This window comes from Monodelphis domestica, chromosome 1, assembly GCF_027887165.1.
Source record: "Monodelphis domestica isolate mMonDom1 chromosome 1, mMonDom1.pri, whole genome shotgun sequence".
Lineage (NCBI taxonomy): Eukaryota > Metazoa > Chordata > Mammalia > Didelphimorphia > Didelphidae > Monodelphis > Monodelphis domestica.
In genome coordinates, this window is record NC_077227.1 from 295,122,587 (window position 1) to 295,149,620 (window position 27,034).

The 27,034-nt window shown below is 35.4% G+C and overlaps 1 protein-coding gene across 5 annotated transcripts in view; it reads right to left on the minus strand.

Annotated features, from left to right (window-relative positions):
• SAV1 (salvador family WW domain containing protein 1) overlaps positions 1 to 27,034 on the minus strand; it is a 144,297-nt gene that overhangs the window by 47,828 nt on the left and 69,435 nt on the right. For 2 of the 5 annotated variants that reach the window (XM_056821101.1, XM_007473223.3), the window contains one exon: positions 19,246 to 19,290. The exons of the other annotated variants lie outside the window; for them this stretch is intronic. In XM_056821101.1, coding sequence (XP_056677079.1) covers positions 19,246 to 19,290 — 45 coding nt within the window. The remainder of the gene's footprint in view (positions 1 to 19,245; positions 19,291 to 27,034) is intronic. 5 annotated transcript variants of the gene reach the window in all.

Here is a 27,034-nt window from a genome sequence, read left to right on the forward strand (position 1 = left end):
AGGTACTAAAGGATTTCATAGGAGAATTCTTATAAAATTAAAGGAACAGTTAATAATACATATCCATACTTCACAAATTATTCTCAAAAACACCCTATGAGAATGCTTTTATGAAACAAAAATAGTCCCAATACATAAAGCAAAGAAAAAATTATAGGTCAATATAATTAATAAATATTTATTCAAGAAATTTAAACAAAATTCTGACAATGAGATTACAGTGATTTATCCAAGAAATCATTCATTACTTTCAAAAGTAAATCTTTTGCAATTTATTTCTAAATTTTTTTGTATGAGTTTCCTTCCACAAAAGGATTAATATGGAAAAGTTTTATATGATTGCAAATGTAAAATCTATATCAGGTAATTTACCAGTTAGGGAATTGGGGGAAGGAAGAATTGAGGGATAGAATTTGAGACTCAAAATTCTTCTAAAAATGTTGGAAACTGGGTTGAAAATTAAACTAACAAAATAAATCCTTCAAAAGTCATCAATTGCATTTCTATAGAATAATAAATTTCAAGAAGCAAAAAGAGAAAGGAAAATTATATCCCCAATAATTTCAAAATGCATAAAATATCTGGACATTGACATGCTGAAGCACACACAATACTTGTATTAACACAACTACAAAGTGCTCCTTAGAGAAATAACAAATAACTTAAATAGCTAGAGAAATCCTTAGTATGGCTAAACTTATGCCAATAAATTTAAAATTACAATACTACCAAAATAAATCAAACTATTAAAAACGCACACACACACACACACACACACACACACACAGAGTAGAGCTGATCATCAACACACTAAAAAAGTCTGAAAAAACATCTAGCAAGTGAGCTACCCACCTCCACACAGGAGTTGATGGGTGGGATTTCCTTGTTCTGATAAATTTATGAATGCATTCCACCATACTTGAAGAAAGCATCAATATTAAATAAATTATTTCCCCAAATTGACAAAATCTGTTTGATACAATTATAGTCTTAATGTGTAAATTAGGAAAGAATAAAGGGAAAAAAATGAACATTTCAAAGTAAAGATGGCCACTATATCCCCTCAATTATTTCATATGCTTTAAAGAAATGTTAGGGAAGGGTAATGTGGCAAAAGAAATAAATTAAAAACATTAAAATAAGCAAATGAGATAAAATTATTTCTATTTCTGAATGACAATATGGCTTACTTAGAAAATCCTAGAGAATTAAAAAAGAACAATGGAGATAATAGCTTCTAGAAATATGAAGGCTACAAAATAAGTCATCAAAAATTACCAGCATTTCTATATAATAACATAATCTAAGAGTGAATAGTAGAAAAGGAAACCCCATTTAACATACATAAAGTATTTTGCAATCACAATGTACTAAAACTATACTCAACGCTTGTATATATTACAATGGGCTCCTAAAAGGATTTTTTTAAAATGGAGGATTATCCAGTACTCCTGATTAGTCCATGCCAATAAAAATGACAATACCAAAATTGATGAATAATTTTAATGTCATATGAATCAAATTATAAAAGTTATATGTTACACAGCTAGAAACAACATAACAAAATTCAGATGGAAGAACAAAATATTGAAAATATCAAGGCAAATAATAAAATGAGGTAGAAAATATTGAAAATATCAAGGCAAATAATAAAATAAGGTAGAGATGATGGGGGATAGCACATCCAAACATCAAACTAAATTATATAGCAGAAATTATCAAACTCAATTTTATAGGATAAAAAAATTAAAAAGTAAATTAATGGAACAGACCTGGCAGGGGAAAAACAGATAAAACTAAATTAAATAATCTAGTACTTAGTAAACCCTAACTCCCTAAAACACAAATTACCTATTACTCAAGAACCTTTTTTTTTTGTGAGTGTGATGAGAACAGTTGAGAAAACTGGAAAGCATTTTGGCCAAAAAAAAAAAAAAGACCATTATTTTACAAGTATTCTATAATAAATTTAAAATGGATCTAGAACTTGAATATTAAAGATCATATTATTAATAAAAAAAATTACAATCTAAGCCAAACAGAAAACTTTCATAGTGATGGGTAAAAGATAAATTCTTAACCACATAAGAGATAGTCAATTTCAAAAGATAAAATAAATCAGAAAACATTTATAGCAGAAGGAAATATAGTAGGGGACAAAATAAGGGTGGCAGAATATGGTAGGAACTCCATGAGCTCTCCCAAATTTAACTCCAAACAAAATTTTTTAAATTGCATCAAAACAAATACTAGAGTGGCAGAAAAAAAACCAAAAGAACAAAGTGAAACAATTTTCCAGCCCATGACAACTTAGAAGGTTGGCAGGAAAGAGAGTACAGCTCAAGGTAAACAGCATCCAGACGAGGCCACAATAGGCCTTGCAACTGCAAGCCATCAAAGTAGCCAGGGACCATGTACCTCAGGACAGGCCTGGAGGGTAACTATACCTGCACCTAGGCACAAAAGCCGAGAGGCAGTTAGACCTAGCACCACTATTGTATGAAACTTGGATCATTACCCTCTCCAGCCCAGGAGCAGAGCCCAATTTTATCATACACTTAAAAGTCATAAAATAGGTTGGAAAAATGGAAAAATAAAAATAAAATGAGCTGGGGGCGTGGCCATAAAGAGTGACTATAATGACAGGAAAGATCAAAACAGAAACTCAGAAGACAACAACAATGTCAAAATGGCTAGATACAAAGACTCAAAGAAAAAATATGAAATAATATCACAATCAAAAAGCAAACAGGATTTGTACAAAAACACACTGAAGAAAACAACTTCATAAAAAGTAGAATTTGACCAAATGGAAAGAAGGTGTAAAAGCTTACTGGAGAAAATAATTCCTTAAAAATTAGAATTGGGGAAGCGGAAATTAATGACTCCATGAGACATAAGAAACAAAAGCAAAAGAATGAAAAAATAGGAAAGAATATGTGAAATAGTTCATTTGGGAAAATATCTGACCTGGAAAATAGATCCAGGAGAGATAATTTAAGAATTTATGGAGTACCTGAAAAGTATGGTTAAAAAAAAAAATCCTGGATATCATATTACAAGAAATTATCAAAGAAAACTGCCCTGATAGTCTTAAATAATAAATTTAAAGAATTAACTGATCAAGAACCCATAATGGGATATTTAGGCAAGGAATATTTAGGCAAATTCCAGATCTCCCAACACATAGAGAAAATTACTGTAAGCAGCCAAAAGGAAACAATTCAAATATTGTGGAGCCACAATCAAGATTATATCAGGACTTATCAGCTTTGACATTAAAGTATCAGAGGACTTAGAATATAATCTTTCTGAAGGGAAAGGAACTGGGAATAATCTTTCTGAAGGGAAAGGAACTGGGATTACAATGAAGATTAACCTGCCCAGTAAAACTGAGTATAATTACCCTCAGGGGAAAAAAATGGATATTTAATGAAATTGAGGACATTCATGTAGTATGTATTTTGTGAATGCATTTTGTCAAAAGATTTTTCTGCATCTATTAAGATAATTATATGATTGCTGTTAATTTTTTAAATTAAGTCAATTATACTGATCCCAAAGTTGAACTAACCCTGTATTCCTAGTCATGGTGTATAATTTTTATGATATTTTGCTATAATCTACTTGCTAGTTATTTTTGTGTCAATATTCATTAGTAAAATGGGACTATATTTTTCTTTTTCTGTTTTTATTATTCCTGGTTTATATAGCAATACTACATTTGTGTAGTAAGGGGAGTTTGGTAATTTCAAATAGTTTTTATAGTATTGGGATTGTTCTTTAAATGTTTAGTAGAATTCATCTGTGAATCCATCTGGATCAGGGTATTTTTTCTTAAGGAGTTCATTGATGGCCTGTTTAATTTCTCTTTCTAAGACGGTATTCTTTATTCTATCTCCTTTTCTGTTAATCTAGGCAATTTATATTTTTGTAAACATTCATTCATCATTAGATTGTCAGATTTGTTGGCATATGAATATTTTAAAATATAATATAAATAAAATATAAAATTTGTTAGATAAAATAGTTTCTAATAATTACTTTAATTTCCTATTAATTTCTGGTGCATTCATACTTTTCATTTTTGATACTAGTAAGTTGGCTTTTTGCTTTTAATCAAATTAATCAGTAGTTTATTTTTTTCTCATAAAACCAGCTTCTCATTTAATTTATTAGTTCAATTGTTTTCTTAGGTTCAATTTTATTAATCTCACTCTGTTTTATTGATATAAATGATTAAAGATATACATTTTCCCCTAAGCACTGCTTTAGCTAAATCCCATATATTGCCTTGCTATTTTTATTCTCCTTAATAAAATTGATTATTTCTTTGATTTGTTCTTTGATTCAGTTTATTCTTTAGATTCTGATTGAGTTTACACAATTTTTAATCTCTTTTTCCATAGGCCTTATTGCATTATGTTTCTGAAAAGAATCCATTAATTATTTCTGCTTTTCTGCATGTAACTGTGAGGTTTTTATGCCCTAAAACATGGTCTATTTTTGTGTAGCTGCTATGCAATGCTGAAAAAAGGTATATTCTTTTCTATTCTCATTTAACTTTTTCCAAAGGCCTATCACATCTAACTTTTCTAAAATTCTATCCACCTCTTAAATGTCTTTCTCACTTTTTAGGGGGAGGGGTTAGATTTATTTAATTCTGAGAGGTGGAAAATTGAGTTCTCCCACTAGTATAGTTTTGCTATCTATTTCCTCTTATAATTCATTTAACGTCACTATTAAATATACAGATGCTAGGGGGCAAAGCAAAGATGGCAGAAAAAAGTGGAACTGCTCTGAGAATCTTCTCAAACCAATCTTATAAATAACACCTCAAAACAACTGGAGACACAGAACCAACAAGGGGACAGAGTAAAGTGGCTCTCCTGTGGAAAACAGCTTGAAAGTTAGGCAGAGAGGGTGTATTTCCACAGGATGGGGGAAACTTGAAGTGGAACTGCACACAGAGGAGTATAGGCTACCCACCCCATACCTAATGCACCAAGTTCCAAGCCTTGGCACAAGCCCAACTTCACTACCCTGGGACAGCGAACAGCAGAGAATCCCTTGACCACCTCTGAAGTCCCAAGCCCTGGCACAAGTATGTAATTAGGTTCCTAAGTCTGTGGCACTTGGCCCATTCAAGCCTGTGGTGAAGCCCCAGGGCAAAATACCTCAGAGTGCTCAGAGTCCTGCAAGCTATGAGTAGTTCTTAAAAGAAACAGAATAAGCAGCTTTCAGAACTCTCTGTCAACAGGCCATCGTACCACCTTGGAAGAATAGAAATGTGCAGAAAACCATAACTAGAACAGAGGGAAGCAGCAAGAAAAACTGAAAGTTTAAGAAAATACATCCAATAACCAGAGAACAGAGTCTACCTTTTAGATATAAGTAAAAGAAAAATGGCTGGGAAAATGAGCAAACAGCAAAAGAAAGACCTAACCATAGAAAATTTCTATGGAGACAAAAGAAAGAGTAAAGCACAGACTCAGTAGGAGAGGTCAAAGCAATCACATGCAAAACTTAAATGAAAAATGGGAATTGGACTCAGGTGCAGAAAGATCTCAAAAAGGAATCGAAAATCGAATAAGAGGGGTGGAATAAAAATGACAAACAGAAATGAAAGTCATGCAAAAAGAAAGTAAGAGCTTAAAAAGCAAAATTTGTCAAGTGGAATAAGAGGCACAAAAATTCAATGAGAAAATTTGAAATACCTTAATGAAAAAAAACAACCAACCTTGAAAATAGATCAAGGACAATCTAAGAATTATTGGACCAATAGAAGCTAATGACTTCATGATACATCAAGAAATAATTAAATTAATTTAAAAGAATAAAGAAAAAGAAAATATGAAATATCTCATTCAAAAAACAACTGACCTAGAAAATAGCTCCAGGAGAAATGATTTAGGAATTATTTCATTACTCAAAAGTCATGATAAAAAAAAAAAAAACCCTAAATATCATATTACAAGAAATTTTCAAAGAAAACTGCCCTGATATTCTTGAACACTATAAAATAGAAATTGAAGGAATCTCCAAAATACCTACTACAATAAATCCTTAAATGCCAATTCCCATTATATGCCTATTTAAGATTGCACTAGGAATATTAGCTTTAGCAATAAGAGGAGAAAAAAATAAGTTGAGGGAGTTAAAGCAGGAAATGAGGAAACTAAAGTATCATTCTTTGACGATGATATGATGGTATACTTAGAGAATCAACTAAAAAACTAGTTGAAATAATTAAAAACAGTTAAAGTTGCAGGATACAAAAATAAACCCACATAAATCATTAGTATTTCTATATGTTTCCACCAAAGTCCAGGAACAAAAGGTAGAAAGAGTAGCTCAGTGGATTGAGATCCAGGGGACAGATGGGAGGTCCTAGGTTCAAATGTGGACTCAGACAATTCCCAGCTATGTGACCCTGGTGTAAACCTTAAAATTTCCCAGACCCTACTTTATAAGATTGGATTAAGACCATTCCCCATTTGGGCAGTGAACTCTACTTAAAGCAGGCATGTGAGAATTCTACTTTACCTACTTGGGTCCGCCCTAAGGGAAGATAAAGTTGTAAACTCTTTTCTGAACAATGAAAAGTACTTAAACCCACACTTTTCTTAAGCTAAGTACCTATAAAGGTCAAGCAACTTGTGAATTTACAAGGAACAAAGAACTGGAAAACTTACTCAGAGCTTTCCTGGTGTGAATTACTCAAAAATCCACACCTTCTTAGGTGTGGACTAAAAATTTTGCCCTTAAAAATAAGAGCTCAGAGAAGAGCTGGAGCTGATTCTGAGGGAGCTCATTTTGAGAAGCCTCATTCTGAGGATCTCGATTTCTGATTCTCATTCTGGAGGAGAGCTCCTTGAGGAGCTCCTCTGAGGGGCTCTGTCCCACTGGGGTAGGAGCTCTGGAGGCTCTTGAGAGAGAGGCCCTTTGAAACAATCTCTGGCTGGAAGACTCTGAGGAAGGACGATGGCCTGGTGTCATTAAGAATTCCTTACTTAGGCAGATCTTATGGTGAGTTATAAAAAACTGACTTGATTTCTCTTTTAAGACTCAGGTCTAGGCCATATTGGCTTGAGGCCCTTCATACTTTTTCCTTTCTTACTCTCTCTCTCTCTTTCTTTGATTACTCATTGTATTGTTAATTAAAATCTCTATAAAACCCAATTGACTTGGGTATTTGAATAATTGGGAATATTTCCCTGGCGACCACCTTATATTTGATTGTAAACCCAAGACACTGTAGTGAAACATATTTCTGCGGTCAAATTTACTCACTCTCTCTTATATCTATCACAATTTATATCTTCCACTATTTTAAAATCACTACAGTTTAAGACCTCAACCATTTTAAATCTCACACTGGGCAAGTCACTTAACCCCAATTACCTAGCCCTTACCACTCTTCTGCCTTGGAACTAATACACAGTATTGATTCCAAGAGAGAAGGTAAGGGTTTTAAAAAATTAAAAATTAAAAAAATAAAATAAAATCACCCTAGACAATATAAAATACTTGGGAATCTATTTGCCAAGACAAACAAAGGAATTATATGAATACAAATATAAAACAATTTTAAAACACATTAATTGCTCATGGGTAGATGGAATGAATATAATAAAAATTACAATCCTACCTAAATTAATTTACTTATTCAGTGACAAAAACTGTTGATCTGGTACTGGAATGCCCATGAACAATTATGTGCCCACATGAGGTAGAAGCATTGTTGCTACGGCATAGAACACATTCTCGGATCAGCGAATTACAAGGTATGGAATAACTTTCTTAAACAGCAAAAACATTACCTTGAAATGCTGTACAACCCTTAACCTTGCCACGTTGCTTCCAGATTTACTAACTTCAAGAGAACCATTACACAGTTGTGAAACACTAGTGTCCATGGCAAAAAAGCCTCGAGATAATCTCTTGGACAGTCCCTTAGACAATCTAGATCTGGTCTTATTTACTGATGGTTCCTCTTTTTTCAGGGATGGCATACGCTACACTGGAGCTGCTGTAGTCACAGAAACTCCCACTATGTGGTCAGCTTCACTGCCCTCTAACATTAGCGCTTAAGGGACAGAAATCATAGCTCTGAAACACGCCTGTATAATTGCCAAGGGTAAAAAGGCAACAATTTATACAGATTCTAGATATGCTTTTGGCATTTGTCACTCAGTTGGGATACTATGACTCCAGAGAGGATTTCTAACTTCAGCTGGAAAATCTATAGCAAATGCAGAAATTATTAATAAAGTTGTCTTTGCTCTCCAAGTGCCTGAAGCCCTAGCTGTAGTTCATTGCTCTGCCCATAAAGGTGGCATTGACCTTGCCTCTAGGGGAAATGATCGAGCAGAAGCTGCTGCAAAACTAGCAGCCATAGAAGGGCCTGAATTAATTTTAACATTAACAACCACTGATAACTTAAATTTATCACTTTCATATAATGAAAAAGAAGTAGAAAAATGGAAGCAAAACTTCAAAGCAAAACATATTAATGGAGTATGGGTGTCATCTGAAGGAAATCCCCTGCCCCCTACAAGTTTCTATCATCAAATTTGCCAAACGATCAATAAAAATGGTCACTTTGGTACCCAGGACATCATGGACTTTGTTAACAGCATGGATAGCCTCTGGTATAACTACTATAGTCTCTAAAGTGTATATAGCCTGCTCTACATGCCAAGCATATAACCACATGCATTTCGTGGCAAAGCCTTTGGTGGGTGTCCTCTGGCTTACACACCTTTTGAACACCTACAGATAAATTTCATAACAATGCCAAAAGCCGGACATTATGAATTTTGTCTCGTCATAGTAGATCAACTGACCAGATGGCCAGAAGCATTTCCTGCAGCCTGAGCCACAGTGGCTTTTGTTGCTAAGCTGCTTTTAAAAGAGATTATGTATTGATTGTATTGATTCAGATAGAGGAAGTCATTTTACAAATTCTGTCCTAAATCAGATATATTCTTGCTTGGGGATAACTCCCAAATTTCATGTACCATATCATTCCCAGAGCTCAGGCCAAGTTGAAAGAATGAACAGAGAACTTTGTATAAATGGAGATTTTGAACCCTAGACTTCAATCCCCAGAAGTCCTTGGTATTTCCCAGAATTCCCTATAATTTCACCTGAGTCTCCACCTGGGCGAGATCATAATTAGTATTTAACTGGCAGTAAAACCTCCCACTCTCTCTCTCTCTCTCTTCTCTGCCATTGCAATGATGTAGTAGGTAAGCTAAGTGCAGGCATTATGAATGGACTAATCAGCCATGGGCACATGGTTTTTTTTTTTTTAAAGATAGCCTAGATAATTTTTTTTAAGCCAAGGTTTTTCGCCCCCCTCCTACCCCTCGATCCTCACAAGCTTCTTGTGATTCAGCTCGCTCCTCCTGACCTTGCTGACCAAGATCGCACACCTGGCCCCGGGCCTGACCACCTGACTACTGCTTCTGCTTCTGCACTCCGTCTGCGCTTGCCTCCAGCCATCCACTCTGGACCTGCTTGACCCAGATCGCTCTCCTAGTCCCAACCAGTCCTGGCACCTGGCCCCAGATGATCTCAGGCTTCCCAACCCAGATTGCCTCAGGCCCAGCCCTAGGACCCAGGATGCTGGTAGCTGCTCCTGTGTCTTCAAAAGCACAAACAAACTGGTAAAAAGCTAGGGTGTTCTTTCCTTAAGCAACAATTAGCCTCCACGTGGCAGTGGACCTTAGGGGAGTGAACGAGAAGGAAAAGACTTTTCCAAAAAAGAAACTGATTACAAGTATGGTGTATTCTATGAGAGAGCAGTGCATTTTCGACTTCAAAAGATATTTTTTGAGTGCACTGATGCTTTTACTTACCTTGCCTGAGGTTCAGGAGAGAAATTCATCTCCCTGCAACTCTGCCATTTGGGCCTGCCAATTTGAGATTCCTAAAACTGATATTCTTCTTCAATATGGGAAATTCCATCAAATTTCAATGGAGTCATCCAGGGATACCATGCCCTGGGGTTAACTTCACAGCTCCTTTGGTATGGGACTGTGATGTCCCATCAATTCACATTTTTATAAGTGTGGGAAGTGGGGATTATAATTGTATTTCACTTCAGCTACTAAAATGGAAAAAAAAACCAACGAACTTTAAAGAGACTGGAGGTTATACTTTTAAGGTTTTTCAGACTCCAATGTTTTATAAAAATCTGTATTTTATTGCATTTTGCTGATTGTTTTAAGATTTAATTTTGTGGTTTTAAGTTCATATATTAATGAATTCAATACTATTCTGTTACACTGAAACATTTTAATGTACTGGGTTTTAACTACTGTTATATTCTGTTGCTTTTCCCCTACAACTATACTGAACAGACATTATTGAATAAGCCCATATATAAAAACAGCCTTTTCTATTTTGACTTAGTAAATTGTCACATAAAGGATGGATGGACTTCATCAAAACTGGTGACAAGTGTATAACAACCTTTGGAAAATTTAATGAGCTAAATATCTCAAATTGCTTTTAAGGGGTTTTTAAGACATGATTTTTAGATTCTTTTTTTCAACAACTGATCATTTTGCATGCCTCTAACAGCAGGTAAGGTCCATTTTAGTAGCTGAAGTGAAATACAATTATAATCCCCACTTCCCACATTTATAAAAATGTGAATTGATGGGACATCACAGTCCCATACCAAAGGAGCTGTGAAGTTAACCCCAGGGCATGGTATCCCTGGATGACTCCCAAAAGATGAGCATCTAGATTTCTTGATGATGTTCTAGACCCAAATAAGTTTTACCTTGCTTAAAAATGTATTTGCCAAGGTTGAACGATTTGCTACAGCTATAAAAACTTATGACAAGTATCCATTTTCTTTAAATGTCACACAGCAACTCATGTGAAAGATGATGGACAGTTTGTTTGATATTGTAATTAACTGGGCTATTGTAAATTTTGGGGATTTTGGTACTTTTTGAATGTGCATTACATGCTGTACCAGTGTTCTTTATTAAAAAAAAAAAAACAAACTTACCTTGTGAAAATAATTTGCTTGTACTCACAGTGGATCATGGCCAGGTATAAAGAGGAAATGAATCTCATTTTTGGTGAGAAACTTTGTATTCTACCTTTCGTTAGCTGGCACAGTGTGTCAATGATTATAAGCTATATTTTTTAGTTTTAAAACTCTTTTATTATTATATTTTTCTTGCATGTGCAATATACTATTTCAGTTTTTTTTTAATTTTTTCTCTCCTTTTTATATTTGAAGCACATGTAACCAGTATTGAGATTTTCTTTAACTTTTTTGATTTAGCAGTAATATAAGTTTAAAGTATATTTGCTATAATGTCAATACATACCCAAAAAGTTTGAGACTATAAAAATGATGCCATTAATTGTTTTAAAAAATTATGGGACTTTGCTTAATGATTCTGTCTGATTCCAGGACAAGAGAATACAAAAAAATCCATTGCACAGTGCCAAAGAAGCACAAAGTTGAACTGCATTTGAGCAGTTCAATTGAGCACAATTGAGCAGACCAATTGAGCACAAGGTCAAAGAGACCAACCAATCATGGAGGGATTGATGAAAATTTTGAGCCATAACAACAGGATTTGAACATGTTTGGGGTTGAGGTTGCAGCTGTTTAACGTGTATTAAAGGCAGGTCTACCTTATTCCACATTCTACCAAGTATTTCAATTTGGCTCTTACCTGGCTCCTATAATCTAGTCCCTTTCCTGTCTTTCATAATGTGGCAACTTTCTGTAGTCCTGCCAACTGATTGGGTAAATGCTTATATCATTTTAATTGATCCCTGATTCAAGGACCGGTTATAGATTTATTTTTCCTTTACTTAGAATTTTTACACATAAGACTTTGATAGCCTATATTTCATCCAGAAATTATCTTTTTTTATTTGGATTTTTTTGATGTTTTTGATTTCTCTTGCCAATTGATTCATATACCTCATAACTCAGCCATGCATCCCTAAATAATCCCTGTGTTTTTCAATCACTCTCTTCAAGAGGGTATGTATAAAATATTATTATTATTTTAAATTGCAAAGTTTAGAGTAATTTTAGGTTAAGAAACATGCTACCTCTCCAAATACAGAAAGTGAATTATTTGGAGACGACACCAAGAAGATGCCTCCACAGACGTACAAGCTGCACCAGAAGATCCAGAGTGAACTGTGGGAGTGTGGTGATTTGAACTGTGTGGGGTTTGAATGCATTTGTTTTCTATGTAAACTCTTATGCCAAAGGGGACTGCCCCCTACGTGGCTTTTTGTCAATGCGCCTAGTAATCATTGGTTTTGTTCTCGTTTCCACTTATCCATAAATCATTGCAATCTTTAAGTTGATTATGTTTCCATGATCCTTTTGGGGAAACTGGCTTCCCAATTGGGTCACAGGGGGGTATGTATAAATGAAGTTTCGAATCCTAGACTTCAATCCCCAGAAGTCCTAGGTATTTCCCAGAATTCCCTATAATCTCACCTGAGTCTCCACCTTAGCGAAATCACAATTAGTATTTAACTGGCAGTAACGCCTCCCACGCTCTCTCTCTCTTCTCTGCTACTGAAATGATGTAGTAAGTAAGCTAAGTGCAGGCATTATGAATGGGCTAATCAGCCATGGGCACATGGTTTTTATCTTGTATCCTTGATTTCTAATAATTCTTAATAAACTTCATAAAATATAATATTTTTATTATTAGAGATAATTTAATTTTAAAACTTACAACTATGATTGGCAAATTATGCACTGAGACACATTTAGACTGCCCTGAAATTCTCCCTCAGGCCCTATTTTATCTTAGAAGCAGGCCTAGTGGAGGCCTACACATCTCACCATTTGAGATGCTTTTTGGACATCCATCTATACAGGCTAATAAGCCTTTCTCCCTTGCATATACATCACTATTAGGGGGAGATACTACTATTACTTCCTACATACAGGAATTACAGCACAAACTGCATGAACTCCATGAATCCAGAGCTGCAGTACAAGCCGGACCACTAGACTTTTCTCTTTGTGACCTGAACCCAGGAAATAAAGTGTATATTAAGAATTTCCAGCTTACTAGAGGAACTCAGCCTTCCTGGGAAGGGCCATTCCAAATATTGTTAACTACTCTAAAATCTATAAAGATTGAAGGACTCTTGGATTCATTGCTCACATGTAAAGAGAGCATCTTCTGTGGAGACTGATTGACTATATCCTATCACATGCATTGGAGATAATACTCCATTGACAAGTAGATGCTCTTTTCCGAAACCACACTGAATTTCTGAGTTTTTTCCCTTATTTTTATTATTGCTTTTTAAATTTTTATTAGAATATTTGATTTTATTCCTTTTTTCTCATTTCTGGTATAAAGGTATTCAATTAATATTTTTTTCTCTCTGCAGTAATATAAGTTTAAATTATATATATAATATATACATGCTATAATAATATCAATGCATACCCCAAAAGCTTTAAAGTGTGGGAACCTGCCATTTATTGAGAAAATGTTATGGGACTGTGATTAATGTTTGTGTCTGATTCTAGGAAATGGGATGAAAACAAGGAGCACAGATTTAACCTGAATAGTGCCAAAAAGAGCACACAGGTCAGAAAGAAAGGAACCAATCCAGGTAGGATTGATGCGTTTCTAAGCCAATACAAAAGGACTTGAACTTAGTGTGAGACTCGAGGTTGTGATGCTTGAAATATTTTAAGTCATAGGGCTTCCTTGATCTATACTCGTTGTGAAATATTCAGACAAGTACAAAACTTTTGGCTAGCATCCTGGCTCCCCATATCCCTGAATATAACAAAAAATCAGACCAGGGAATGATTCTTCCTTATCAAAATAAATTTCTTGTTCTTTTTCTTCTCATACATCCTGTAGTCTAAGCTGCAAATGTGTGATATATTACTGCATTTGGTCCTATAGACTTGTGGGATAGAAATTTATTGAACCCTAATTCAGGGGCCTATTATGAATTAATTCTTGCTTACTCAACAGTTTATATACATAGATTTTGATATTTTGATTCTGATTTTGAATTTTTGTTTCTACCAAAAGTTTAACTTTCTTCCATTTTTTTTCATTGTATTTTGGGGTTTTTTTTCCCCTTCTTTTGATAATTGACTCATACTACTCCATAACTCAACATTGCATCCTGAGCTGAACTGGATATTTCTTAACACCCACTTCAAGGGGGAGATTGTATTTTAATAAAAATCCAAAATTTTGAAATTTTGTTCAAGAAAAGATCTTCAAGGAAGAAGCTTGCTACTAAATCCAGAGAATGAACTGTTGCAGAAAGATGCCAGAAAACCTACACTACATCAAGAAGATCCAGAACAAACTTTGGGTGTGGTTGATTGAACTAAAGTTTGATTGAACATTTATTTGAATGTATACTCTTATACCAAAAGGGGACTTCCCCCTAATAGGTCCCAATCATAATCAGGGGAGATTGTGAATGTTAGATTTACTCCACCATGCTTAGTCTAAAAAAACAGGAATGTCTACACCCCTACTTAAGGATTAAGTATTGAGAAGCATGGCCTATGACAGACATGTGCTAGCAAATGAAGAATCATAAACAACTGACAGACACCTGGGCTGTCCAAAGTCAAGCTTAAGGTACCATTGGTACATGTGAGATGCGGGAAAATGATGTAAAAACAGTCTATATATTTCGCATCATTTCCTCTCTCAGTCTCTTTGCGTGGAGAGGTGGCTGGCGGCAACATGCTGAGCATCTTGGCATGGTGGCAGCTATTGTCCAGGATTGGCTGTGAGTTTCCTTGAAACATTACTGGGGGAAGCTTTGTAACCTAGTTCAGGTGAGGCATCTTCTCTGAGCTCTCTCGGAGTTTAGGCTGACTCTTTTCTCCTTTAAATTCCAAAACACTATCCACTTAGGAAGCCTCTAAAGAGGCTTCTGAAGAGACCTCGTGGCGGAAGTTTGTGAACACCCCCTGGCACAGGCTAGGCAGGAGAAATCCTATACACTTTCCCTCTTTTTCGTCTTTCGTCTTAATTCCTTCTCTCTATATTAATTAAACCAACATAAAATTTCCAAACTGACTTGAATATTTTATTTGGGATTTTCCCTGGTGTAAACCTCAAAATTCCTTAGACTTATAAATGTTGGAAATTTCACCATTGGGATATTTCATACTTGGAAAATTTCTTACTGATAGTCTATTGGAATGGGAACCCCATTGGCATGGGAGGTTCCTTCTCTTCCCTTCTTAAGATTACTTTAGGACAGAAACCTTTTGCTGAACAATGGAAAGGACTTTGACCTATGCTTAAGCATAGAACAGGAATTTCTTTGAGTCATGATTGATTTTAGAATTGATACAATGGAGATACTTGGAATCAATCTCCACCCTATTCAGTCCTAACAGGATTGAGGAAGGGCTGCAGCATAGATCAAAATTTAATTATTCCAATCTCTACCCTACTCAGGTTAACAGGATTTAGAAAGGGCTGTAGCAAAGGAGCAAAGATTTAATCATTTGAAAATATGACCTTCTACAGAAATGTGCAAAGCCTCTGGGCGGTCCTGGGTTAAGCTAGAGCCTCCATTGGCACAGGGAAATTGATGGACAGTGATTGGTAGATGTGAGAACTGAGGGGAGGCAACTTGGATGGTTTCCTTAAAGATCAGGGGGGTCTGAAGACTCGGGGGGTGGTTGAGGAGTTGATCGGAGTGGTGGCAGTGTGCTCTGAGAAGCTTGCTCTGAAGGAAGCTGAAGGTGGGGGCCTCTGAGACTGTTTCTCCATTTTGGTCACGTGAGTAATAGGGACTGATCTCCTTTCTTTGCCCCAGCTATCTAAGGGCTTGGGCCTTTTGGCCCAGCCTAAACAGAAGGGGTATTTAAGCCCTATTCCTTTCTCTCCCTTTTTCTCTCTCTCTATCTCTAATTCCTTTCTTCCTCCTATTGTAATTAAACTCCATAAAAGATTGACTGCAAACTTGAGTTTTCATTTAGGAATTACATAGCTGAATTCCTTGGCGACCTTAAATTAATATATATCAGTCTTTTAAAGTGATTCCCTTGTAACACTGGTGACCAATTAAATTTAGATAAAGTCACAACCCTAAAATTTCCCCTTACAATATCAAACTACCAAAAAAACTATTTCATAGAATTAGAAAAAGTATTAACAAAATTCATCTGTAAGATCAAAAGAGGGGGAGTTTTAGAAACACTACAGGGAAACTAAGGGGGGGGGGACAAGGAAGGAGGGGGGTCGAAAGGGAAGTAAAATAAGGGTGGGAACTAGGGGGACTGATTAAAAACAAACATTGGTGTAGAAGGAAATAGTGAAAGAAGAAAAGGCAGGACCTGGAATAGAAATCAAAATGCTGGTTAATAAACAGCTAGTAATCATAACTCTGAATGTGAATGGAATGAACTCACCCATAAAATGTAGACAAATAGCATAGTGGATTAGAATCCAAAACCCTACTATATTCTGTCTACAAGAAACACATATGAGGAAGGTAGATACACATACGGTGAAAGTAAGAGGGTGGAGCCAAATCTATTGGGCATCAAGTGATAAAAAGAAGGCAGGAGTTGCAATCATGATATCTGACAATGCCAAAGTAAAAATAAATCTAGTTAAGAGATAGGGAAGGTAATTACATCCTGAAAAAAAGGAAGTATAGACAATGAGGGAATATCAGTACTCAACATGTATACACCAAATGGCATAGCATCCAAATTTCTAAAGGAGAAACTAGTGGAGCACAAGGATGAAATAGATAGAAAAACTATACTAGTGGGAAACCTGAAACTTCCTCGATCCGAACTAGACAAATCAAACCAAAAAATAAATAAGAAAGAGATGAGAGAAGAGAATGAAATCTTAGAAAAATTAGAGTTAGTAGACATGTGGAGAAAAATAAATAGGGACAAAAAGAAATGCACCTTCTTTTCAGCAACACATGATACGTTCACAAAAATTGACCATGTATTAGGGCATAAAAATACTGCAAACAAGTGCCAAAGAGCAGAAATAATATGTGCAATCTTCTCAGATCACAATGCAATGAAAATAATAATTAGTAAGGGTACATGGAGAGGAAAATTAAATGGAAATTAAATAATACGATTCTCCAAAACCATTTAGTCAAAGAACAAATCACAGAAAAATTTAATAACTTCACTGAAGAAAATGACAATGATGACACACCCTTTCAAAACCAATAGGATGCAGCCAAAGCAGTACTCAGGGGGAAATTTATATTCTTAAGTTGATATATTAACAAATTAAGAAGGGCAGAGGTCAATGAATTGGGCATGCAAATTAAAAAACTAGAAAGTGAACACATTAAAAATCCTCAGATGAAGACTAAATTAAAAGATCCTAAAAATCAAAGGAGAAATTAAATAAAATTGAAAGTCAACTGACTATTTATTTAATAAATAAGACTAGAAGCTGGTACTTTGAAAAAACAAATAACATAGACAAAGTACTGGTCAGTCTAATTAAAAAAGGGAAAGAAGAAAATCAAATTAACAGTATCAAGGATGAAAAGGGAGACCTCACCTCTAATCAAGAGGCAATTAAGGCAATCATTAAGAAGTATTATGCCCAATTATATGGCAACAAATAAAGCAATCTAGGTGATATGGATGAATACTTACAAAAATATAAACTGCCTAGACTAACAGAGGAAGAAATAAATTACCTCAACAACCCAATACCAGAAAAAGAAATTGAACAAGTCATCAAAGAACTCCCTAAGAAAAAAATCCCCAGGTTCAGATGGATTCATAAATGAAGTCTATCAAGCATTCAAAGAACAACTAATCCCAATATTATACAAACTATTTGACAGAATAAGCCAAGAAGGGGTTCTACAAAATTCTTTTTATGACACAAACATGGTACTAATTCCAAAATCAGGCAGGTCAAAAACAGAAAAAGAAAACTATAGACCAATCTCCTTAATGAATATAGATGCAAAAATCATAAATAGGACACTAGCAAAAAGACTCCAGAGCAAGTCATCACAAGGGTTATTCACTATGACCAGATAGAATTCATACCAGGAATGCAAGGATGGTTCAATATTAGGAAAACCATCTGCATAACTGACCATATAAATTAGCAAACCAATAAAAATTACATGATTATCTCAATAGATACAGAAAAAGCCTCTGATAAAATACAACAACCATTCCTACTGAAAACACTAGAAAGTACAGGAATAGAAGAGACTTTCCTAAAAATATTAAACAGTATATATCTAAAACCATCAGCAAACATCATCTGCAAAGGGGATAAAATAGAAGCCTTCCAAATAAGATCAGGAGTGAAACAAGGATGCCCATTATCACCTCTACTATTTGACATAGTACTAGAAACACTAGCAGTAGCAATTAGAGAAGAAAAAGAAATTGAAGGCATCAAAATAGGCAAGGAGACCAAGTTATCACTCTTTGCAGATGATATAATGGTTTACTTAAAGAATCCAAGAGAATCAGCCAAAAAGCTAATTGAAACGATCAACAATTTTAGCAAAGTTGCAGGATACAAAATAAACCCACATAAGTGATCAGCATTCCTATATATCTCCAACACATCTGAGCAGCAAGAATTAGAAAGAGAAATCCCATTCAAAATCACCTTAGATAAAAGAAAATACTTGGGAATCTATCTCCCAAGACAAACACAGGAACTATATGAACCCAAACAAAACACTCTCCACACAATTAAAACTAGAACTAAACAACTGGAAAAACATTGATGGCTCATGGGTGAAATGAGCTAACATAATAAAAATGACAATCCTACTTAAATTAATTTACTTATTTAGTTCCATACATATTGAACTACCAAAAAACTTTTTTTACTGAATTAGAAAAAACACAACAAAGTTTATTTGGAAGAACAAAATATCAAGGATCTCCAGGGAAATCATGAAAAAAAAAAAACAACGCAAGGGAAGGAGGACTTGCAGTACCAGATCTCAAACTATACTATAAAGCAGTGGTCATCAAAACAATTTGGTACTGGCTAAGAGACAGATAGGGGGATCAGGAACCAAAACCCACTATTTGATAAAAACTGCTGGGAAAATTGGTAGACAGTATGAGAAAGATTAGGTTTGGATCAACATCTCACACCCTACACTAAGATAAATTCAGAATGGGTGAATGACCTGAATATAATGAAGGAAACTATAAGCAAATTAGGTGAACACAGAATAGTATACCTGTCAGATCTTTGGGAAAGGAAAGACTTTAAAACCAAGCAAGACCTAGAAGAAAATCACAAAATATAAAATCAATAATTTTGATTACATCAAATTAAAAAGTTTTCTACAAACAAAACCAATGTAACTAAAATTAGAAGGGAAGCAACAAATTGGGAAGCAATCTTCATAAAAACCTCTGACAAAAGTTTACTCCAATTTACAAAGAGTTAAATCAATTGTACAAAAAATCAAGCCATTCTCCAATTGATAAATGGGCAAGGGACATGAACAGGCAGTTCTCAGCCAAAGAAATCAAAACTATTAATAAGCACATGAAAAAGTGTTCTAAATCTCTTATAATCAGAGAAATGCAAATCAAAACAACTCTGAGGTATCACCTCACACCTAGCAGATTGGCTAACATGACATGGACATGACATGACAAAGGAAAGTAATGAATGCTGGAGGGGATGTGGCAAAAGTTGGGACATTAATTCATTGCTGGCGGAGCTGTGAAGTGATCCAACCATTCTGGAGGGCAATTTGGATCTATGCCCAAAGGGCAATAAAAGACTGTCTGTTCTTTGATCCAGCCATAGCACGGCTGGGTTTGTACCCCAAAGAGATAATAAGGAAAAAGACATGTACAAAAATATTTATAGCTGCGCTCTTTGTGGTGGCAAAAAATTGGAAAATGAGGGGATGCCCTTCAGTTGGGGAGTGGTTGAACAAATTGTGGTATATGTTGATGATGGAATACTATTGTGCTCAAAGGAATAATAAAGTGGAGGAATTCCATGGGGACTGGAACAACCTCCAAGAAGTGATGCAGAGTGAGAGGAGCAGAATCAGGAGAACATTGTACACAAAGACTGAAACACTGTGGTACAATTGAATGTAATGGACCCTGAACAACTTGGAGGAATCGACGAGAAAAACCACTATCCACATCCCTAGGAAACACTGTGGGAGTAAAAACACCAAAGAAAAACAAGTCCTTGAATACATGGGTCGAAGGGATGTGGTTGAGGGTATAGACTCTAAATGAACATCCTAGTGCAAACAACAACATGGAAATAGGTTCTGATCAAGGACAGAAGTAATACCCAATGAAATTGCTCGTTTGTTGTTGGAAGATTGGGGGGTCGGGGGGGAGGGAAGGAAACAATGTGATTATTGTAACCAAGGAATTATGTTCTAAATTGACTAAATAAACTAATTCAAATGGAAAATAAAAAAAATAAATAAATAAAATAAAATCAGCATGTAAAAAAATAAAAATAAAAATAAATTTAAAAGGTTTTATACAAACAAAACCAATGTAACCAAGATTAGGAAGAAGACAACAAAATCGGGTAACATTTTCATAAAAAATTTCTCTGATAAAGGTATTATTTTTCAAATAATTTTTCAACTAAGATAAATTTATGGGAATACAAGTCATTTCCCAATTGGCAATAAACATGAATAGGCAGTTTTCAGATGAAGAAATCAAAGATATCAAGAATCATAGGAAAAAATGTTCCAAAGGCTTCTTGACTAGAGAAATGTATATTAAGACAACTCTGAGCTAACCTCATACCTATCAGATTCGCCAGTGTGACAATAAAGAAAAGTAATAAATATTGAAGGGAATATAACAAAATAGTAACAATAATACACTGCTCATGGACTTCTGAACTGATCCAAATGTTCTGGAGGGCAATTTAGAACTACATGCAAAGGGCAATAAAACGATGCATACTCTTTGATCCAGGAATACTGCTAGTAGGTCTGTATACCAAAGAGACTTTTTTTCTAAGGGAAAGAACCTTCTTGTACAAAAATATTTATAGCTGCTCTTTTTGTGGTGGTAAAGAATTCAAAATTAATGGAATGCCCATCACTTGGTGTAAAAATAGACTTGAATTCTGGACTTCAATCCCCAGAAGCCCTTGCTCCACTTCCCCAGAATGCTTTGAATTCTCACGTGGGCCGAGATCAAAAAGGGATTTAAGCTGATTGCAAAGGCTTTTCGGTCTCTTTTGGACATCCATTTTGGAGGAGAGGTGTCTTTTCCATGATGTGAGATTATCTTGTCTAGGCCTCTCTGGCCTAGGCACATTTTTCTTATACTGTATTTTCTTTAATCCTTAATCTTTAATAAACCTCAAAAAAATATAATACTCCTTACAGAGAGAAACTAATTTCTACCTGCCTCAGTCTCCCGTAAATTTTAATCTTTACATTGGGGAATAATTAAATAAACTGTGTTATATGATGGTGATGGAACACGGGCTATGAGGAATGAAGAACAGGATGATTTCAGAAAGAGATGGAAAGACCTACATGAACTGATGCAGAGTGAAATAAGTAGAACCAGACCACTGTACACAGTAATAGCAATATTGTGGCATGATCAACTGTGACCGACTTAGCTACTCTTGAGTAATACAGAGATCCAGGACAATTCGGCGGGAATTATGGCAGAGAACACTATCTAACTCCAGAAAAAGAACTGTTGGAGATAGAATCCAGATTAAAGCATACCATCTTTCACTTCTTTATTTGGGTTTTTGTTTTATGTGATTATTCAATTACAAGAATGAACAATATGGAAATATGTTTTGCATAATGCAGATCGAATTGTTTGCCTCTTCCAGGAGAGGGGAGGGAAGAGAAGAAGGTAGATAATATGGATCATATAACTGAAAAATTTATGTTGAAATTTGTTTTTACATGTAATTGGTAAAATAAATAATGTAAATGTAAAAAATTGGAATGCCATACCCCTTGGTGCAAATGTTTACTATTGATATTACTTTTTAGCAAGAAGTAATTTTTTTTATTATCTCTTTTAATTAGACCTACTTTTACTTTAGCTTTATCCAAGTTTTGATTGCTACTCTTGTTTATTTTACTTCAGCTGAAGCAGAATAAATTCTACTCCAGCCTTTTATCTTTACTCTGTTGGGTCTATGTTCTTCAAATGTGTTTCTTATAAAAAACATAATATTTTAAGATTCTGTTTTTTAATTCATTCTGATCTGTTTCCTTTTAATGGATATGTTCAACCCCATTCACATTTATAGTTATGACAAATAACTGTATTTTCCTTCATTCTGCCTTCCATTTATTCTTCTTTCTTTTTACACCTTGTCCCTTTTCCATGTATTTTATTTCTAAACATCAATTTTCCCAATCTCTTCCCTTCTATAAGTTCCCCCTTCTCTTTTAACTTTCCTTAGAATAATATGGATTTTCTATATTTGAGTTATCTATGTTATTCCCTTTGAGCCAAATCTGATATGCAAGAGGTTCAAGTGTTGCCTGCATCATCCCTCCTATCTTCATCTCCTATGTTATTCTTTGAGTCTATTTTATATTTCATACTCTATAATACATACATATTTCTCCCTTCCCTCTTTCTCCTAGTACAGTGTTTTTCTCCTCCTTTAATTTTTTAATATCTTCCCATTACATACAATTCATACCCATCCCCTCTATTTATGTATATACCTTCCAAATATCCTAATATTGATAAAGTTCATATGAGTTATAAGTATGATCTTCTCATACAATAATATGCACAGTTTAACCTTATTGAAGCCTTACATTTTTTTCTTTCCAGCTTATTCTCTTATTGTTCTCTTGAGTCTTCTGTTTAAATGGCAAATTTTCTATTTACCTCTAATCTTTTCATCAGGAATGCTGTAAGTCTTCTATTTCATTAAACATCCCTGAAGGATTATACTCAGTTTTGCTGGGTAGGTGATTCTTGGTTATAAGACTAGTTCCTTTGCCCTCCAGAATATCATATTGAAATCCCTTTAGCCTTCCTTCAATGCAAAAGTTGCTACATCGTGCATTATCATGACATGCTTGTTTTCAACAACTTGCAATATTTTCTCCTTCATCTGGATTTGATTGTAAAATTCTAGGAGTTAGCATTTTCTGGTCTCTTTCAGGAAGTAATCAATGGATTCTTTCCATTTCTATTTTACCCTCTGATTCTAGGATTTCAGGCTCTTCTGTTAATGATGGTTTTTAGGTTGTCCTATTTATCACACCTGGGTCTATTTTCCAGGTGAATTATTTTTTCAATGAGATTTTTTACATTTTCCTTTATTTCTTTCATTCTTTTAACTTTGTTTTATTGTTTCTTTATGTTTCATGGAGCATTATCTTCCACCTACCCAATTCTGCTTTTAAGGGATTATTTTTTTTTCAGTGAGCTTTTTTTTTTGTATCTTCTTTTTCATTTGGTCAATTCTACTTTTTAAGTTCTTTTCCCCAGTCAATTTTTGGAACTCTTTTCCCATGTAGCCAATTTTGCTCTTTAAGAAGTTGTTGTCAGTGGATTTTGAGACTCTTTTTACTAGCTGGGATATTTATGGCATTCATTTCTTCAGATTTTTCGTGTGTTCCCCCTTTACCTCCTGAATAACTCATTTCTTTTCCCAATTTCCTTCTATCTCTTTTTTGATTTTTAAAATCCTTTTTGAGCTTCTCCAGTAATTACTTTTAGGCTTAAGAACAGTTCATATTGAATGCAGCAGTACTGACTATTGTATTCTTCCAAGTTTGTGTTTTAGCATTCCCTGTCACCAAAGTAATGTCCTATTGAGTTTCTTTTTTTTGTCTTTTGCTCATTTTCCAGAATTTTTCTTGTCTTTTAATTTAAAAAAACTGTTACAGATGGACTATGTTCCTGTGAAAGAGGCATTGTTCTTAGATTAGGGTTCTTTGTGCAGCTGCCTTCAGAGCTAGTTTTAGAGATCCAAGGTCATATAATCTAAGGAATTAATTAAAACTCTCCTGGCCTGTGAGTGACCACAAGCATTCTTTTCTACCCTAGAACTTTGGCTAAAGCTGCAAGGGCTTGTGATCCCTTTAGTATTTGTGGCTGAGAGCTCCCTAAGCCTCTGCCACTGAAGCAATGTCCCCAAAGGACTGCTCTGGCTTGCTGAGATGGGGAAATGTCTTGGTGCAATTGTTTGCCTGCATTCCACTCCCACTCTGGTGTAACAGATCCCTCTTGCCGGCCTTCTAAGTTATCTTGGTCTGAAAAATTGTCTCTTCTTAACCCTTTGTGGGTTCTGCCACTCCAGAATTTAATTTGAGGTGTTATATCAGAGTTGTTTAGAGGGTAATTTGCTAGTTCCGGAGAATCTGTGTACCTTCTCTTCCATCAGAACAATTCTTTTATACCTTTCCTAATGAATAAGTTATTAAAGACAGAATGATTTCTTCAAAATGATTTCATTCCTCCTCAAACTTCTCATGGATCTTGAGCACTCACCATTTTAGCTGAGAATCTTTTTTCACTGAAAAGACTGAAGCCATTCACCAGCAGCTGCCTCTTTCTTCCTCATCTCATATCACCTGCCACTATCTCCTCCTTCACCCTTGTCTCATATACTGAAGTGGCCCTGTTCTGCCAAGGCAAACCCCTCCACATGTACAAATGACCCCATTCCACCTAGTCTTCTCAAATTATCCCCTCCTTATTATCTCCATTCTCTCAATTATATTTAATATCTCACTTTAATAACAATATTTAATATTTGATAATAATTTTCTTTAATAATTTACTGGATGCATCTGTATTGCCCACAAAAATGTTCATGTTTACATCATCCTCAAAAAAAAAGAAATCTCATCCAGTATTTCTCCTGCTTGTTGTAGCCAAACTCCTTAAGGTCATCTATAACAGATATTTCCACTTCTTTTTCTCTAACATTCTTCTGAATCTTTTACAGTCTGGTTTTTTACCTCATCATTAAACTGAAAATGCTCCCTTCAAAATTATCAGTGATCTTTTAATTTGGCATATTCTATCTGCCCCAAAGGACTTCCTCTGGCCCAGAGCACCTACCACTTCCTGCTACCATCTCATAGACAGTTCTTCTGGTGAGGAAAGGAATAAAATAGTCTTCTGATCGACAAAGCATTTGCCTAACATATCTCACTGAGCAATGTTTTCTGAGGGACAATCTAGCAAGGCTTTGGATTGGGTATCTTCCATCTGCCCCAAAGCAACAACTTATGTCTCTGTCAGAACATGATAAATTCCACCATATGCTGCCAGCTTGATCGCACACACAGAATATGGAGAGCCTTTCATGCCAAGAGGAACAATCTGTCCTTTGACCCCAGTACTTCCATTCCCTGGTAAGAAGAGCTACATCCTTTTCCTGCCTAATTTCCAATCTTTGGAAGAATGAGGCGTTGTGATGTGAGAACTCCCATCTATCTGACTGGGCGCCTCTCACCTTATAATGCACTTATCTCCAGTCTAATATCTAACCTGGCTGGAAAAAGAAGTGGAGTCCTTCACTCAATGATAAATATTATCACACCTGTTCACATCTTGGTGATTCTGAATCCCTAGAGATTATCATCCAAACCCCATTTCCTACTCTCTGCTATCTGATTCTTCATTCCCATCTCTCTAAACCCTCTTACACCAAAGTTTAATGCTAATTTCACTCAGGCCTTTCCCTGTGCCTTCTGAAATGCCTATTCCATGGGCAACAACTTCCCTTCATCCAAAATCTTTTCCACTACCCTGTCTTCTCCCAGCCACTGAAACTTAATGACATAGCTTCCTTGGCCACCTTTTCTGGCAATGGCTGTATCTTCATGTGTTCTCCCTAGTTCACTGGGTAAGAAAGGGGAAATGGAAAGCTCCTTGCTACCCAATACTACTTTTTTTCCCCTTCACTCCATCACCTTCTATTCCTCTGAAGTCTATGTTACCACCCAATCAAAATTCTGTTAGCCATTATCTATAGATTCCAGGATCAGTCCCCTTCTTTCTTCAAAGCATTTAACACATGGATCACAATTTTTCTCTCCTCTCCAAGTCTTGGCTTCCTACTGGGCAACTTAGAATCCAAACTATACAGTTTCTTAACTTACTTCCTAATAAGCTACTCTTCTACCCCATCTCTGTACCACACAGGAAGATAGTTATACTCTTGATCTACTCTTTGTCCTCAACATGACTTCTGATCTTTTGACTTCTCAGTTCTCTCCCAGGCCATCTCCATTTCACTAGCCATTCTCTCCTCCCCATCTTGATCCCATGCTGAATCAATTGAACATTATTGACTATGCCTAATTAAGCCTCACTCTTGGATTCCATCATTTAATGCCTTCATTCTTACACATGTGCTGCTGGACAAAGATAAAGAAAATCATTCTTAACATTTTGACTGGGATCCACTACAGATTTATGTTACAAACCTCAAATGGCTTCTCATTGCACTTTATTTAGCATTATCCAATTATCTGCACAGTTGCTTTCCCCTTATACTTCTCCTATGGCTCACCTTACTCCCATTCTGAGAATCTTGCCTCATATTTTACAGAAAAAATTAAAGGCATTCTCTGTGAACTTCTCTCTTCATCATGTCCTGTCACTCAGATGCTTTCTGCCACTATCTCTTCCTTCACCTCTCTCTTTACTCCTTACCAGAGCTAACCCTGTTACATGTTCAAGTTATCTTATTAAATCCCATTTCCTTCAACAGATTGCTTCCTTCTGTCATTGCCATTCTCTCACTTATTTTCAATTCTCTCCCTATCTATTAGCTCATCCCTACCAAGTGCAAACATGCCCATTTCTCCTTCACCTCCCCAAAACCCTCATTTGATCCTTCCATCCCCACTATTCTTCTGCTCTTTGCAGCCAATCTCCTTAAAAAGACTATAATAGATGCATTCACTTTCTCCTCTCATTCCTCTCTTCTCATCCCCTACTAATTTAGTTTCTAACCGTATCATTCCAAAATTGCTTACTCTAAAGTTACTCCAAAGTTAA